Raw genomic sequence first — 17,315 nt, 5'->3', positions numbered from 1 at the left:
GGAAAGAATAATGCCCTTTCTCACTAACGCCCTACTTTGTGCTCATAAATTGTGCCGCAGGGTCTCGCACAATTTCAGATGAAAAACAACTACATCCAGTGGCTTTTCCCTCATGAGGGTCAATCACAGTCTGTGGGATGGGACAGGAAACCCAGTTCCTGAGAGAGTCCTGTGCTCTTCCCCAACTCTTTCTTCCCAGGCTCCCAAATACTCATGCAAATGTTCATACAAATAACGGCCCAGGGCTCCCCGCTGTAGTGACCAGATCCTGCCCAGGCATTTCTGATCCCTACAGTGGACGCATTATGGACTCAAGCCCATAACCCTCTCTGAGGCTGTTTTTCCCGAGAAAAAAAAATTTTTAGACTCAAGTAACCTTCCAGGTTTGTATATTGTCTGTTGGTAAAAAATATTTTTGCTAGATTGTTTATTCTGGAAATCTTCAATGTCCTGTTAGTTCCATCATAATGTGATAAGAAAACTCTTTAGTTATAAGAGTATTACTGAGCCATTTCATTCCAGACACAAAGGAGTCTATCATGAAATTAACAGAACGTGTGTAGATACAGTGACCATATCAACCAAATGTGAATTATGCCTACGTAAAACCTTATCTTTACAGTGGCATGTTCCTAGAAACTTAAGTGGGAGACAAATAAACACTTTTTTTTTTTTTTTATCACAGTGAAGCCAAGGAAAGGTGACAAAAGAGGGAAAAAAAGAATTGGGACAATTAGACATATCTCAAACACTTTTTTTAGAAAATACCAAGATTTTCATAGTAGGTAAGTTATAGATTTTATTACCAAAAAGTTTTTAGAAAACTATATAGTACTTACAGTTTTTACTTTTCATTTTAGAGATCAAAGTTCTTTAGAATTTTGCTCAATAACTTTCTACTTCAGTATACAAACAAGCCTCGTTTGGCCAGTTATCCAAAAACTGTGCATCAGAAATATGAATTGACCTTACGAAGCAACAAGAACTACAAAAGTGTTCGAATCCCACCAAATAAATTCTAAATACATTTATGCTTAAGTCTAAATAAGTTGTCAGTACAGCGTAAGACAATCTAGAAATTAACACTAGATAAATCTATACTTCTCTGCATTGGTTTAATGCCTTTATTGACCTGTGGCCTAGGAAAATAAAACCTTTTTGTTTAAGTTGTTTTTGAAATCAAAGCTGTCATGATTAGGTTGGCCTAGCTGATGTTGGTAAAGTAGCTTGTAATAAAAATAGACCCGCATTACGAAACTCACCTCGTTGACTTGCTTTTTGTCCAGGTGGAAGACTTGACCAGAACTGGTGGAGGCAATTTCTTCATAGACTTTGTATCCAATATGGCTCCTGTCATCACAATCTCCAGTGAGCACAAATACCACCTTTGATTTTTTTAAAAAGAAAACAATTTAAAGGGTTTTCAGAAATCAATATACATTTATTGAGCACCTATTATGTGTTCACATACAACTAGGCAAGTGGAATATGTATAATATATATTTATATATTCCTCCCTATATCCATGCACTTGGCAAAAGGTTTTAAAGTTCTTCTTACTAAGCAGATGAAGCTTATATTGTCATCTCTGAATCAAAACTTAGGCATGTGACTTGCTTTGGCCCATACTATCAGGCAAAAGGAACATTCTATCAGTTCTGAGCCTACACTCAAGAAGCCTTGAGTATTTCCACTTGATCTCTAGTGTTTCTGCTTTGACCATGAGAAGAACATCCTGATATCAGCTTGCTTACTGGTCATAGATAAGAAACTGAGAAGCCTGTGAGGCAGAGTCAAGTTACCACAGAGATAGGCCTACATAAGCGAAACTCAAACTATCCCCAGACATACAAGTGAGTAAACCTAGCCAAGCTCATCTAAGTCCTCTTAACATGTGAGAAATAAATGCTTTAGTTTTAAGCTACTGAGAGTCAGAAATGCTTGTTACACAGCAATAGCTAACTGATACAATGAGTAACTCTGCTCTGACAAGATTCCACATAGGGGATGACAATTTAAATATAGGCCTTATTTTGCAAGGCTTATGGTTTTCTCAGTTATAAGGACACAATGATAACAAGCACCTTAATTAATACCCAAATCATTTCTTCTCTGTATAAAAACGACAAGGCATTCATATGCAATGTACAAATGTCACATACCCACTTACATGTTTACATTAAATGACACATACATATTGGAATACACATATATGGATTAATAGTCATAATTATTGACATTGGCCACACATAGCATAGTCAAAGAGGAGATGCGAGCTCTCACATGCTGTACTCCTTTCAACTGTGTTCAGATGGATCGTTCAGGGGTTGCTTCCCACTCACCTGTGACTGTTTCTGTTGGATAAGCTGCAGCACCTCATGAGTGAGCCGATAATCCTTGGACCGTGCATCAGTGAAAACATAGATGAAAGAACCAGGAAGAGAAATTTCCAAGGCAATTTTTATAGCTCCAATACTCATTTCCGGGCAATCACCACCACCCTGTTGAGAAGTCGAGAGGAAAAAAATGCAATTATTTCAGAAACAGAAAAGAAAGGGATGGTCTGATTATGACAGGTGGCTTTAGGAGCTCTAGAATTGAACGAGCTCTCTTCACTTTGATTTTCTGAGAGTTAGCCACGGGATTAACCACTTTGGTTACGAGAAAATGGAAAAGATATACAGCGATGTGAAGGTGATAAAAAACTGTACCTATGAATAAATTAAAAATTCACCCAAAATATACAAAATAATAGAAATTGTTACATAGTTTTATTTTTTTCTTGAACTTGTTGAGGTGACATTGGTTAATAAAACTGTAAGTTTAAATGTACAATTCTATGATACATCACCTACATATTGCATTGTGCGTTTACCACCCAAAGTCAAACATTCTTCCGTCACCATATATGTATCTGACGCCCTTCATGCCCCCACCCTCTCCCTTTGGGTAACCACCATACTGCTGTCTGTGTCTATGAGTTTTTGCTTGTTTGTCTTGTTTGTTCCTTTGTTGCTTTCAGCTTTATATCCCACCTATTAGTAAAACCATGTGGTTCTTGACTTTTTCTGTCTGACTTATTTTGCTTAGCACGTCTAAAGCCACACCACCCTGAACACACCCAATCTCATCTGTTATGTTTTTAATTAAATGTTGATTCACGCTCCCATTCTCTTTCATGACTATTTCATATATCTCTTCTTTTCTTACATCTTCTCACTTTTTTTAAAAAATATATCTTTATTGATTTCAGAGAGATGAAGGGAGAGGGAGAGAGAGAAACATCAATGATGAGAGAGTTGTCACTGATCGGCTGCCTCCTGTATGCCCCCGACTGAGGATTGAACCGTGATCTCCTGGATCCTAGGTCAATGCTCAACCACTGAGCCACGCCCGGCGGGGCTATCTTCTCACTCTTATTTGATGGCCTTGCTTCTATTTTACTGGGGAAATGAAAGCAATCAGAAGAGAACTTTCATAAACTCCTGCTACGATACCTACGAACCTGCCTGCAATAGTAGCCACATGCTCTGCCTTCCTGTGAAGGAAACATTTGTGCTCACTGGTAAGGCTGACTACTCACCTGTGTCTAAGAAAGGACATGGCCCCTGTGGCTGTCTCCTCTCTCTACTTCATCACCAAACAATCCCTCTTTACTGCATCATTCCTACCAGCAAACAAACATACTGGTATATCTCCCATACCCCAAGTTTTTGCTCAAATGCTACCTATCAGAGAAGCCTTCCAAGACCACCGTATATAAAATACACCCTCTGTGTCATTCCTTTCACTCTGCTTCATTTTTCCCACTAACACATGATCTCTGAGTTTTATTTTCTACTTGAACAGGCTCTATAAATCTTTCTAAACAAAAAACAATCCTCACTCTAAGAGGACTTCTTGTCGCATCTGATAATTTCCTTAGCATAAATGTCAATAACTACAGGGCCCAGGGAATGGACTTTCTACCAATCTGTTTTGAGCAATTAATAACTGCCCTTGCTAGGGTTTAGACACACAAAAATGAATAAGCTAAAGTACTGTTCTACAGGAACTCATAGTCTAGAACAGACAATCCAATAAAAAGCAAGGCAGCTTGGGATAATGGGGAGCTTTGGGCTTCCCCAGCCCGCCAGAATCCAATAAGAGCTCTTTCTCTAAAATAAAATAAATACTCCATGAGCCCTGGCCAGTGTGGCTCAGCAGTTAGAGTATCAGCCTGAGCACGGAGGGTCACTGGTTCAATTCCTGGTCAAAGGCACATTCCTGGGTCGCAGGTTTGATCCCCAGCCTGGTCAAGGCACGTGAAGGAGGCAGCCAATGAATGTGTCTCTCTTTTGATGTTTCTCTTTCTCTCTCCCCACCGCCCCCTTCCACTTTCTCTAAAAATCAATGGAAAAAAATATCCTCGGGTAAGGATTAACAATAAATAATACTTGATGGAAGGGATATGGTTTTATCTTCAAACTCTGGAGATTCTATTTGGGGTGCTCCCCAGGCTCCAAACAGTCTCAGACTCTGACACAGATATCTTGAGCATCATAGATCTAGTCAGTGTCATAAGAACCAAGCATTGGAATTGTTTATACTGCAGCCTGGAGGAGCTGGAGAATCTTTTCTTGCATTGGATCCCACTCAAAACTTGCAGCCTTTCATTGCCATTTGCAAGTGAGCTGGACAAGAGCACCGACTGTTATAAAATGCTTCTAAATTTGGGAAACCCATTAAGTATCATGTCACTTTCTTAATGGTAGTAGGGTGCTGGATGCTGTAGTGACCTATCTTCATTTTTGCGAAGATATCACTACAGACTCCCAGGAATCTTACTGAGTTAGCAGCCCCTTCTATTTTTGCAGGACTTATCTTCTATCCTCAATTACGTATATGAATTTCCATGGTATTTAGTTTAACAGATAATACTGCTTTCGAAATTTTGTGCACTCATATCCTCAGACTGTAGTTATCACCCACATTCCAATTTTCTATTTTCCATTACTTGTTACACATCTGCTCTTAGATGTTTTATGGGTCTCTACAATTCAATACATCTAAAATGGAAATCATTATGTATTTCCTCCAATCATGTCTTTCCCATTTTTGTTAATAATACTATCTGCTTAAATACTCAAATGGAAGAGATAAAGTTTTATCTCTTTTTTTTCCTTTAAATTTATCTTTATTGATTTCAGAGAGAGGAAGGGAGAGGGAGAGAGAGAGAAACATCAATGATGAGAGTCATTGGTAGGTTCATGCCTCTGCCCAAAAGAATTCTTACCACCATTGCAATACTTACCCTCATTCCAACATGAGTACAACCTACTGAGCAGAGCCTAGTCTCAAAGTCACACTGTATTCCTTTCACATGGAATACCCACTGCTTGAAATGTCTTATGTGCATAATTTGCCCTTTACCTGTAAAATTTAGGAATGACACCCAGTTGCAAGCAACAAAAAGTTTACAACCCTCAGGCCTTGTTCTTGAAATACAGCTGTGCGAGTCTATGACCAAGAAGACATGTGGAGACCATCTGATTACACTGACTCTGATTTAAAGTTGGGTCCAAGCAAGTATAAAATAAATCAGAACTGCAGAATTCTACAGTCGGTGACATGTGCTGGGCTGCATCACTTGTAGAAAACAGGGCAGGGATGCGCCGAGAGACAATCCGAGCCCAAACTTTAAATCTCCGTAATCACAATGAAAGGAGATGTCTCATCCCAGGTGGCCCACCATGCGGTCCTTCACCAGTTTGAAGAAGGCGGAGTCCCGATCAAAGAACCGCTGACCTCGATTCCAGACACATCAAAGGTCAACAATTACAGCCATATCCAGGCTTTCGGGTGACCACCTGTCAGTGGCAAGGGTCTAACTCTTCAACAACTGATCTTCCAATCTGTTGGAACTTTTTTCATGTGTGGTCTCAAGAGGAGACTCAGTTCACTTCCATTCAAATAATCACAAAGATACACTATGTTCCTGGCACTTAATTTCTTGATAAATAAATCAGAAAGTGATGTGCCTTCATACTTTGAAACATTTCAAAAGCTTCATAAGGTCACATGAATTATAATGGACCATGGCCCTTTGAAGAGGAAAGGGGCATGGAAGCAGCCAAGTATAACAAGATCACCGCGTACAGGGTCTAATGACCAGAAGGCAGGTGTCAGTAAGCAGGGTTAACTCAGGGCAAAAATGATATTTTGGTAGCCTCAGCCTCCCCCTCAGTACTTCTCCCCTTCCCTACTTCTTAGAGAATTCCTTCCTCTCTCCTTCAAGGCTTCTGTACCTTTTTATTGTGCGCTTCTTTTTTCCCATCAAATTAAGACATTGCCCTGGTCCCTGGTTGGGACGGATTCCTGGTCCCTCCTAAAGAGCTCAGGGAGAACCAGCCAGGAGAGGGGCAAGGCAGGATCTAAAGAGGCCCTTGTAGCCAACCACCATTTGCTTATTCAAGAACGAGGCATTCATGCCGCTCGTCCTGCCTCTGGACAGGCTTTCTGTCTCCCCATCTCCCCCCTGCTGTGGCCTTTACCTTTTCTCGGTGCTACTTAACCTGCCCACTAAAATCTCCCTTCCTTTCTGCTCCATGGCTCACAGACGGATTTCACAGGCTCTGAGGCACATCTGTTATTGGGTAGTTGAAGGAGATTGTAATGTTGTGATTCTTTTTATTCAATAAAATATATTTTTACTGCTTATGTTATTTTAGGCCTTGACAAAAATGATCAATATTTTATTGCTCTATATTTTATATGTATCTCTACTGACATATACTCTCTTTCCCTTTATTTTTATAGTCAATTTTTTTTTCTTTTTGCTTCCTTATTTTTGGGGGGTTTATACCTCAATTTAATTTTTTTTTAATTCATATAGAAGACTTCTCTATAAATCTAGAAATAAAAGCACACTTTTCCCTAGTAGCATATACTGAAAAGTAGATAAAGTGTGTATGCCAAGCTGGCATCAGGAATCGTTTTTCTAAAATCACCATTCTCTGACCATCTCCTTTGAACAGCCTTTATCTACCTGGCCACGGTTTTTCATATGCTCCTGGGACACTTAATTCTGACATCTAGTGTTCGTACAGTACCGCAAAACTAACTGCCAACCTCAGTCTGCTTATTTAGTCCCCTGCCGCTGTTAAACAGACAATAACTGGACCATGCCTTTACCATCTTCTGACTCTCTCTTGTTGCTCTGTGACGATGCTCTTCTATGTATTTTCGCTCCTATTCCTGCCCTTTTAAAGGTCAGTTTTATTAAAATCCTTCCCAAAGGAAAACTAAATTACATGGGAAGCTTCTCAGTTTGGGGGATCAGCTATCTATAGAAAAGAACTGTAATTCCATTTATTATAGTAATACCCTTTTTTACACTTCAAATGTTTGACTAATATGCCTCTTGTTAAACATTTGAATAAAAGGCTTGAAAGCATGTCACTGCCAGCACCATTTTCTAAAAACCAACTAGCTTTAGAGTGTCTTATAAAGAATGTGGCCCAGGGCAGGGCCTCACACTGCATATCCACAAGGATATTAATTCCCAAAGCTCTGTGCGATCTGAATACCATTTGCTGTCATTTTTCTTCCCCTCTTTCCCCCGGAGAGAAAGCTCAGTTGCTTTTCAAGCAACTTATCTGTATTCTAGAAGGGATAAAGCCAAATAAAATTAATGTTATAAATTTAATGATTTAAATTTAGTGATTTTTTTTTTTTTTGCTGAGTGTTTCTTGGAAAATTTTAAATTGCTTTTCCTCGATTCCATATCTCTATAAAAAAATAGCCAAGTCTAGTGAAATATTAATGAGCGGTTATTTAAATTTACTTCAAACTGAATTTACTTTTCTGGTTTTCGAAACTATTACAAATGTGAAAAAATATTTTCAAAGGCTCCCTTTTTTTAAAAAATCCAAGTTAGCTTTAATAGGAAGGCAATCCTTTTTGCTCTCGATATCAGTGATTTAGGGGGATTTATTAACAATGGGAGAAGGGGAAATGAAAAATGGTCTGGAAATTACACACAAAACAAAATTTAGTATTGTAAAATTTCGTTTCTCAGACTGAATTATGAAATAACATATTCTCTAAGCAAACACAGAAAACAAAATATACTCTTTAGGTTAGGTGGTAAGTGATGATGTAGCCTAGAGTCTTTCCATATTCGACCCCTACTTAATGAAATGTTTGCCATTGATTTAAAACAGAATAATTCACTGGAAACTTTGAAAGGAAAAACACTTCCGTGGTATCCTCACTGCCTAGAACAGTGCCCAATGTTGAATAAAGGTTAAAAGTAAATACTGATGTCTTCCCTGGCTGGCTGCTCTAATCAGGCATTCTTCTGGCTCCCAAGACAGTGCAAAATGAATCCCTAAGATGCAGCCAGTCCAGAGGAAACCTCCAGAGAAATGGACACCGGCTTTCATTCCAAGGGAAAAACACAGAAAGATTATTTTCTTGAACAGAGTCATTATATGACCCCGTAGAGTGTATCAGGTTCAGTTTCACAAGCGGGTGGTGCACTGGGGAAGGAATCAATGGAGCATGAGTCAGGAATCGGGGTCCTTCACGAGACCAATGAAACAAGAAGGATATGGGTACTCCCTGAAAATCCTTCTGAACAAAAGAAGGGGAGAGGCAGGAAGTCAGGATATATCCGTGCCAGGTTTCAATAAGAATATAGGTATTTTTATTCTGGCCAGACATCCAAGAATGTAGCCCAGCTGTATTCTTGCAGAGGCAAAAAAAAGAATACAGTAAATCCCTTCCTAATATTCTGTCAGCTAGAAATCTGCATACTTGGCCCTTCTGAATCTCTCTGTAATAAAAAGTGGCGACCTGCCCTGGCCGGGTGGCTCAGTTGGTTGGAGTGTCGTCCCGTACACCAAAAAGTTGTGGGTTCGGTTCCAGATCAGGGCACATACCCAGGTTGCGGTTCGATCCCCCATCGGGGCGTGTACAGGGGGCAACTGATCGATGTTTCTCTCTCACATCGATGTTTCTCTCTCCCTTCCTCTCTCTAAAATCAACAAAAACATATCCTCGGGTGAGGATTTAAAAAATAAATAAATAAAATAAAAAGGGATGATTAGGTTTGGGGGGATTTTTTAAAATTTTATTTTATTGTTGAAAGTATTACAGATGTCCCCCATTTTCTCCCCAGTTCTTCCCCTGTCTGCTGTCTGTGTCCATGGGCTGTGCATATATGCTTTTAAGTTCTGTGGTTAATCTCTTCCCGCCCTCCTTCCCACCTTCCCTCAGAGATCTGTCAGCCTGTTTCATGCTTCCACGTCTGTGGTCCTACCTTGTTTGTCAATTTGCTTTGTTCCTTAGATTCCACATATAAATGAGATCATGTGATATTTGCCCTTGTCAGACTGGCTTATTTTGCTTAGCATAATATTCTCCAGGTCCTGATGATTAGGTTTTTAAGGCGTTTTTTTATACCATCAAGTAAAGCCACCTCCCTATGGCATTCATTTATTCCACAGCCAATGAAGTCCACTCTGCTGCAGGCACTAATTCATCCCCTGGGTGGATCAGATGCTCAATAAGAGCTACATGGCGAGTGCCTCAGGAGCACGTGGCAGAACAGGGCGCCATAAAAATGTACACAACAGGGCAATATAATTTCTTTTTTTATATATGGTTTTTATTGATTTTTTTTTAGAGAGAGAGGAAGGGAGAGATAGAAACATTGACTGGCTGGCTCCTGCTCTCCCCTTACTGGGTGGGGATTGAGCCTGCAACCTGGGCATGTGTCCTGACCGGGAATTGAACCGGTGGCCTTTTGGTTCACTGGATGATGCCTAACCAACTGAGCCACACAGGCCAGGGCACAGCACAATTTCTAATTCCCACGATCCATGTATAGGATAGACATTTTTATGTAAAGATTTTATTTTTTTCCAGAGAATCTAGACATCCAAAGTGGCAAAGAACTGGCTGTATTGAGGGACAGTAAAGTAAACTGTAATTATCAAGATAATGACTGAGAAAGAATAACATTGTATAAGAGAAAAGAAATGGAAGTATATTAGTGAAGATAATTATCAGAATAAATTTAGTAAAAGAGAAAAATAGTCAAGGGATGACTATATAAAATCTATTTAGATACTTATGAAATATAATTCAATTTAGTATATAATTTTATTTTTATTTTTTTAAATATATCTTTATTGATTTCAGAGAGAGGAAAGGAGAGGGGGAGAGAGAGAGAGAGAAACATCAATGATGAGAGAGTCATTGATCGAGCCCACGACCCGGGCATGTGCCCTGACCGGGAATCGAACCCTGATTGCCTGGATCCCAGGTCAACGCTCAACCGCTGAGCCATGCCCGGCTGGGCTCAACTTAGTATATAATTTTAAACTAGAGATATGCACAAGACAAGGATCATGACTGAATATTTATTTGGAATACCAAACTTTGGGCTTTTCCGTATATGCCCTAATTATGCTCATACCATAACAGTTCTTAAGTCATTCACCCAACAGTGAAACCAAGGTATTAAACTTCAAAGTCTAATTTGGACTCTGAATTTGCACATACAAAAAGCAACCAATGAATGCATAAATAAAAGGAACAACAAATCGATGTCTGTCTGTCTCTCTCTCAATAAAATAAGAAAAATAATTAACTGTTCCTTATGATTCTCAGTGAAGAGATTCATCAAGCGCAGGGGTCAGTAAACTACTTCTGTACAAGGTCACATAAGACTATGTGGGCCAAACATTCTGTCACAACTACTCAATTCAGCCTTTGCTGCATGAAAGCAGCCACTGACAATGCATGAATGAATGGTGATACTTTGAACCCAATCTCCCTGATCCATTGTTCAATTCATTCAAGACTCAAGTGAGAAAAAGAAGTTGTTTTGGAATAGAAACATTGATAATAACTTCTTTCAGATATAAAAATAAGGAAAACCAGCTAGAAGTTCATTATTTTCCTTTCCCTAAAAAAGAAATAAAAATGAAAGTAAGCACTCACCTGAACATATAGTTCTCTCAGTTCATACTGAAATTTCTTGGGATCTGTGGTAATTGTCACTGGGCCAATTTCTGTGAAGATAAAAATGACATAGATAAATAAATAGCAATCAACAGCATAAAAGATTTAATGCTCTGTGTTTGCAAATGTCTTCTCACTGTGCACTACATGGTTATTTTTTACTACAAAATAATCTGCAAAAAGACAGACTATTTCTTAATTTATACTTACCAAAGAATAACTTATAATTTGCTGTAAATTATGCATACCTAAAAGAGTAGGTTTTTAGCCTTGCAAAATACAACTGAGTAGTCAAAAATGTCACAAGACAAAGAGGGGATTCCAGTTTCAGTCCCTTTTTACTTTCACAGGTCAGTATTTATTGAACACCTACTATGTTATTGGACTCTAAATGAATCACTTATTCATCTTATGATTCTGTTTTTTCAACTATAAATTGTAAATGTGGCTGCAGCTTTTCTGGAAGTCCGAATTCACTTCAAATGAACAGGTGAACACTAAACAAACAGACAAAAAGAACAAATGGCCTTCAATACCTATTCCACAGGGTTTTTAAGATCTTGCAGAAGTAAAGATATGAGAACATTAAAAGTTCAGGATATTGTCCCTGTCACTTTCTTTCCCATGGCTGGGGTTGATGTCCATTGTTACCACCATTCTCCTGAGCTGGCTTTGACCACCATGGTTATTTCTGGGGTCGCTGCCCCTCTCATAACTGCCCTGATGTATTGCAAACATCGCTGCTTCCAAGAGAAACGGGTGGGAGCCATGGCACTCACTGGAAAACCAGGAGCAAAGTCAGGTGAAGAGAATGATCCCAGATACCAATGTGGGGTGAGTTTTCAATATTTGTTTTTAGGATATAGCATGTCTATTGGAAACACTTTCACCTCTTTTAAAGACGAAAAATCAACCTTTAAAATAGACAAGGGGAAAGTGGCCCTTACAGGTGTTAAAGACTTTCCCCAGAAAACACCTATATATCAAAATAATAATATTAAAATTCATCTGAGTATCATATGTGCAGACAATACCATCTTAAATTCCCGGGGTAGATAAAAAAAAGTTCCTATTACATCTAATGAATATATAGGCAGCATTCAAAATTGTAATATGCAACTACAGCACAAAATCATAAAAAATACTTAACATTTAGTTTTTACAAGACATTTTTTAGCTTCAAAGGAACACTGCTAGAAAAGGGTTTTGTGACTTCAAAGGAGAAGCATTAATTAGCCAGGCCTTCTATAATGAGCTCAATGTGATACAAAAACAGACTAGGATTTTAGAAACAAAAGAAGCAAATTGGAAAAGAAGCACAATTTGTCCACCATAACCCACGTAATTGTTTTTAGAAACTACATGAAAAAATGATCTCCATTCTTCACCACAGATTAGACACCTCGCAGTATGCAAAAGGAATGGAGAGGCAATGGGAGAAACTGTGAAAATGCAAACATCTACATTCCATACAGAGCGGAGCAGTCATGAGCTGTGTAAAAGTCACGTCCCAAGTATATGGAAAATCGGCGAAGCCTACTCCCTGAAGACTAAACAAAGGCATACTTTGCAAAGGAATGCCAAACAGCGCAGAACATGCCAGGCAGTCACACTGACATATAAATTGTCAGCAGGATTGTCAGGCCAAGCTTCTATGTTCCTACATGGCTTAATACTGAAATAATTCTAGAGCTCAAAACTCAAGCAGCAGGAAGGTATGCAAAAAAATGCTAGAGAAAAGCCATCACGGATCAATGAAAAGTGCATACATGCAACAACATTCCCTTTAATAACGATTTTTAAAAAGAGCCCTGGATATATGCCTGTTCTTCAAGGGTGGAGACCAAGAAATGCTATTAAAATAAGAGAACCGATTAGCCTTCATTTAGTTTTCCAGAGACTCCAATATCCACCTGTGTTCAAAAAAGATAGGAAATCTCTGCTGCAGCTCATTAATAAACATTTTTGCAAGCCACATGGACAGCTGAGATAAATCTTTTATCAGTTATGAGAAATACTCAGGAGAGGTAAAGACTTGTGGAACTGCCATATCCTTCCAGCTGTAAGCATCCTTTCCAACTCTTCTGGAACTGAATGATACGACTATTTGGCAGAACCGGCCCTCCTCCCTTCAGGACTCGCCTCCATCCCAGGCTTTCCCTTCTCTTGGTGGAGCCTGTGCCAGTCCCGTCATGAGCAGTTTCCTTCTCTCTTCCTTTCTGCTCATGCTGGTTTCATCCCCTGCCAAGCCTTTGATGACATTCAGCAGGTACAACTTTGTCTTCTCTTCCTGCCTGAACATGGTCCTCCGTTGCTCAGAGTTAAGTGAGAAGTCTCCGAGGCGTTCCAGGCCCTCTCTTCTATCAATCCAACCCTCCAAATTCACCAGCACCCTTGACCTGGCATGGAGCTACTGTGCTTCCTCGCCACCCCCGGGGCCACCCCCACCGCCTTTCATCTGCCCATCCACCTCTTGTTCTGTAAAGCCCCAGTTAAGCCCTATCCCCTTGAATGTTTTGCCTTTTCTCTAATTTGCTTTAATGTTGTTTTGATAGTATTTGTATAATAAATACACGGGAAGAATGAAGGTGCGTTAACATTTAACGGAATGCAGAGATCCTCTCCACCTCGTTCAATTAATGGTACCCAACTGTTTCCAAAGAAAAGCCACCAAAAAAATAATAAAACAACTGTCCATCTCCAAAGAGAATCATCAAGCTAGAAGAGGCATTAAAGATCATTTGGTTCAATCCCCTTTTCTACCTTCAAGAAAATAAGAGGCCCAGAGAAGATGGAACTGAAAACCTTTGGCAGTAAGGAAAGAGGTTAAGATATCTGAAAACATTTCTACACGGAGTAAACTGCGCGGCTCTCTAACATTTCCTGTCTCCCAAGATCTCCATTCTGTCACCGATCACATCACCACTAACTTTCTCCTTTCCTCTGGACCACGGGCAGGACAGGCCATGGTCCAGACACCTAATTTGATGCACACAACATCCAGAATTCTTTACTGTCACATGCCTAGGCATCATCTTTAATAGACCAATATATCTCTCCCCCTTGCCTAGTAGATACTATAATTAAACACACAGAGAAACCTCACTGGAAAATTCCTTCTACAATCCATTTAACAAACACATATTGAGCATCTAGTATATGTGGTTGATGTGGTTGTCCCTGGTAACAAGGCTAAACAAACATGAACCTTGCCCTCAAGTCCTGACGGTCTGGTGGAGAAGATAAAACTGCAAATATGCAATCACAGTACAATGCAGCAAGTGCAGAAACATAAGTATGGAAAAGGAAGTGTGGGAGCACAAATTCATATAGAGAACGTGTTTTATTTGTGCTTTTAGAAACAACCAAGGGAGATTTCCAGAAGGAGATGAAAATGCAGGATTTCAAATGAAAGAAAACAAATCCTTTATAAGGCTAATTTCTTTTTAAATGCTATATACCAAGTTTACTAGGTAATCCCATATTCTATCAAATTACTGTTATTCCCTGTAAGTATCTATCTTTACAAGTATTTTTACAATTCACAATGCTTGGTGACATAGAGTGACTCCCTCTGAGCCTCACAACAACCTCATGAAAAAGGCAGAACAGATACAATTACATGAACAATTGGAGGTCAGGTGATAAGCCAAGGCCACCCAGTGCCCTGTGCCTGGGACACAGCAGCATCTACCACATGACACTGTGACAATGACTGCCACTGCTTTTGTGTCTCCCTCACCTGACTGTCAGTAAAAGGAGATGAATGGTCTCAATGTACCTACAGTAGATTCTCAATAAATGTTTCAAGATGGAAAGTAGGGAGGCAAGAAAAAGAAAGAATGAAGGTTAAACCCAGACCCTTTCTTTCTTTCATTACACCATGGAGCCTCCATGGGCTACTACGGAAGATCATGCTACATGGTCAGCGTTACACTGATCAGCCAACCAAAGCTTTTCCGTTTCCTCTGCTAACCAAAACGTTTTGTTCTTGACTTGAATCAAGGAATTGATGTAGGTAATCAACAGACAATTTTCCACATACAGTGAATCTTTAAAAACAAAAGAATCCTTAAGGTAACGTGTATTATTACAAATAGGAGAAATGTGTCTCTCTTCGGAAGACCACGTTTGATTTTTAAAAAACATCTGAAACTAAGGAAGTCTTTCCTCTTTTCATTAATTTTGTTATTAATGAAACTCTAAGGAAGTCTTTCCTCTTTTCATTAATTTTGTTATTGCCCGTTTCCTAGCGATTTATCAGATGCTTGGATTTTTTTTCCAGCATCTCAGCCATTGTTCTTGTAATCTGAGTTGCTGCTGGATTGTATTTGAGAAAATAATGGAAAGAAATTCACAAGGTCGTATTTTCTTTCACTGCTTCACTTGGCAAGATCGATATCCAGTTGCTCATTTCCTTTTTCCTTTCCACGAACAGGCTTCTGCTCCTTACAGTGTTTCTTCTTCACTCAGAGTGGTTCCTTGATAATATGAGGAAGATTGATTGCTGCTTCTTGGGGTCTAAACACAGCATGTGAATGATTTGATAACAGTGTTCAAACTGTCTTTGTTTTTTAAAACATACGTGTATATATAGTTCTTAACCTTACACAGGGTATCCCAAAAACATGTGTACACACTTAACAATTGATAGTTCAATTGATGTTTCTTTCTTTTCAGATTTAACCCACTGAAATTAATTATTATTCAAAGCGTGTATACATGTTGCTGGGACACCGTGTATTTATAGTTACACATAAATATGTGAGAAGTTAAAATGAGAACTCTCTAAGCTGCATTATTGATTAGTTTATAATCAATATTTATAAAACATAGAAGCAAAGAAATATATAAATCACCAGGCCTGCCATGATGGAAATTTAAATATAGTTTGAAATCTTAAAAAAATACCAAGCAATGAAAAGTTTAAAAATCTAATCTAGCCTCTGGGAACAGCCAGGTGATACAGAGGTGGAGGGGCAGCAAGATTTCTCAGTGTCCCGAGCGGATAGAGACCCCCCTGAGCTCTCAGGAAGCACATCGTAAAGGCATCAAGGAAGAGATGAGGTTTGAGTTGGGATTTGAAGAAACACCAGGTTAACAGAGGGTGACATCAGAGCAAAACAGTTCCAGACATTGGGACATGGCCTGCTCAAAAATCCCTTCAATGAGCTAAATCTCAGCAAGTTCCACTCCCTAAAACTTCTACTCCCAGTCAATTAATTTAACACAAGTCAATTATGATGTTTTCTATTCGCAAAGTTGTTAGTATAAAGATACATATTCAAATCATTAACGTTCTCTAAATGAAAATGGAAAAATCCTATTTCCTGCTTTGAGGTGCTACAGAAAATCAGATAAATAACTATATTTACTTTTACTGGTTTCAATTTAATCTGCAATATACTCTTCCAGATTTCTCTATCTTCATTCAATTATAACGCTGCTGTCCAGCACCATTTTTAAATGATCTGCATCTAATCCACAAAAACAGAACTGTTTCCTGACTTGGAGCTGGGCTGACGCCAACTATATTTCAGGACTCGTTTAATTGAGTGCATTCCTACTCACATTAAACAGGTAATTTTCAAGACCACTTAAAGGCTCTTAATGATTGTTTTGACGTGAAGTGATGAATTTGGTGTGTTTTATAAAATCCAGGTCAATGATGAATTCATGCATAGCCTGTTGGCTAATAGTGATTAAATAGCATTCTGCTCCACCATCCAAAGAGATTATTCATTTAACAATGAGTTGTATGATAACCTGAAACATATGCACTTAACAAGATTGCAGATGATATATGTATAATGAATGCAAGTCATTTCACTTGGACTGCTGAACAGGATATAGAAAAATCATGAACACGAATTCAGCAATGTTACACAGTTGTTTAGAACAGGAAGCAAAGGAGAATGCCTTAATAATTGACACAGGACTTTGAGGTACACTGAGTAGGATGTTATTGCTTAGACTGGACTTTGGCCAGGGCTGCAGCCAGCACTCTTGCAAAAACAGCCGTGGGATTTTTAATGGCCAAAGAAGTTCAGACTTTCAGTTTTACCTGTAATCTTAAAAACAAAATGGCATTTTTAACATCAAAATATATCTGTGCATTGATAAGGTATACTCAGAGAGGTAAGAAAACATAGTATTTTAAGTCATGCTATTTAATAAAATTTAATTAACAATCTTTCCAATGTGATCAAGGTACCTTGAGAACAAACAAGAGGAAAATTAATACTGTGTACAAGAACATTTTTAAATTTAAATAATGATATTTTTATAGAAACAGGTGTTTT

General features: G+C 38.8%; 1 protein-coding gene across 1 annotated transcript in view; it reads right to left on the bottom strand.

Moving 5' to 3' along the window:
• HMCN1 (hemicentin 1) overlaps positions 1-17,315 on the bottom strand; it is a 344,699-nt gene that overhangs the window by 251,104 nt on the left and 76,280 nt on the right. Inside the window, exons 2-4 of the mRNA XM_081121757.1 lie at positions 10,993-11,063; positions 2,343-2,501; positions 1,263-1,385 (exon numbers count right to left, since the gene is read on the bottom strand). Of these exons, the coding sequence (XP_080977883.1) occupies positions 1,263-1,385; positions 2,343-2,501; positions 10,993-11,063 (353 nt within the window). The remainder of the gene's footprint in view (positions 1-1,262; positions 1,386-2,342; positions 2,502-10,992; positions 11,064-17,315) is intronic.

This window comes from Miniopterus schreibersii, assembly GCF_964146895.1.
Source record: "Miniopterus schreibersii genome assembly, chromosome: 19".
NCBI classification, from domain to species: domain Eukaryota; kingdom Metazoa; phylum Chordata; class Mammalia; order Chiroptera; family Miniopteridae; genus Miniopterus; species Miniopterus schreibersii.
Note: the sequence above shows the minus strand (reverse complement) of the source record. Positions and strands in the feature narration are given on the sequence as shown.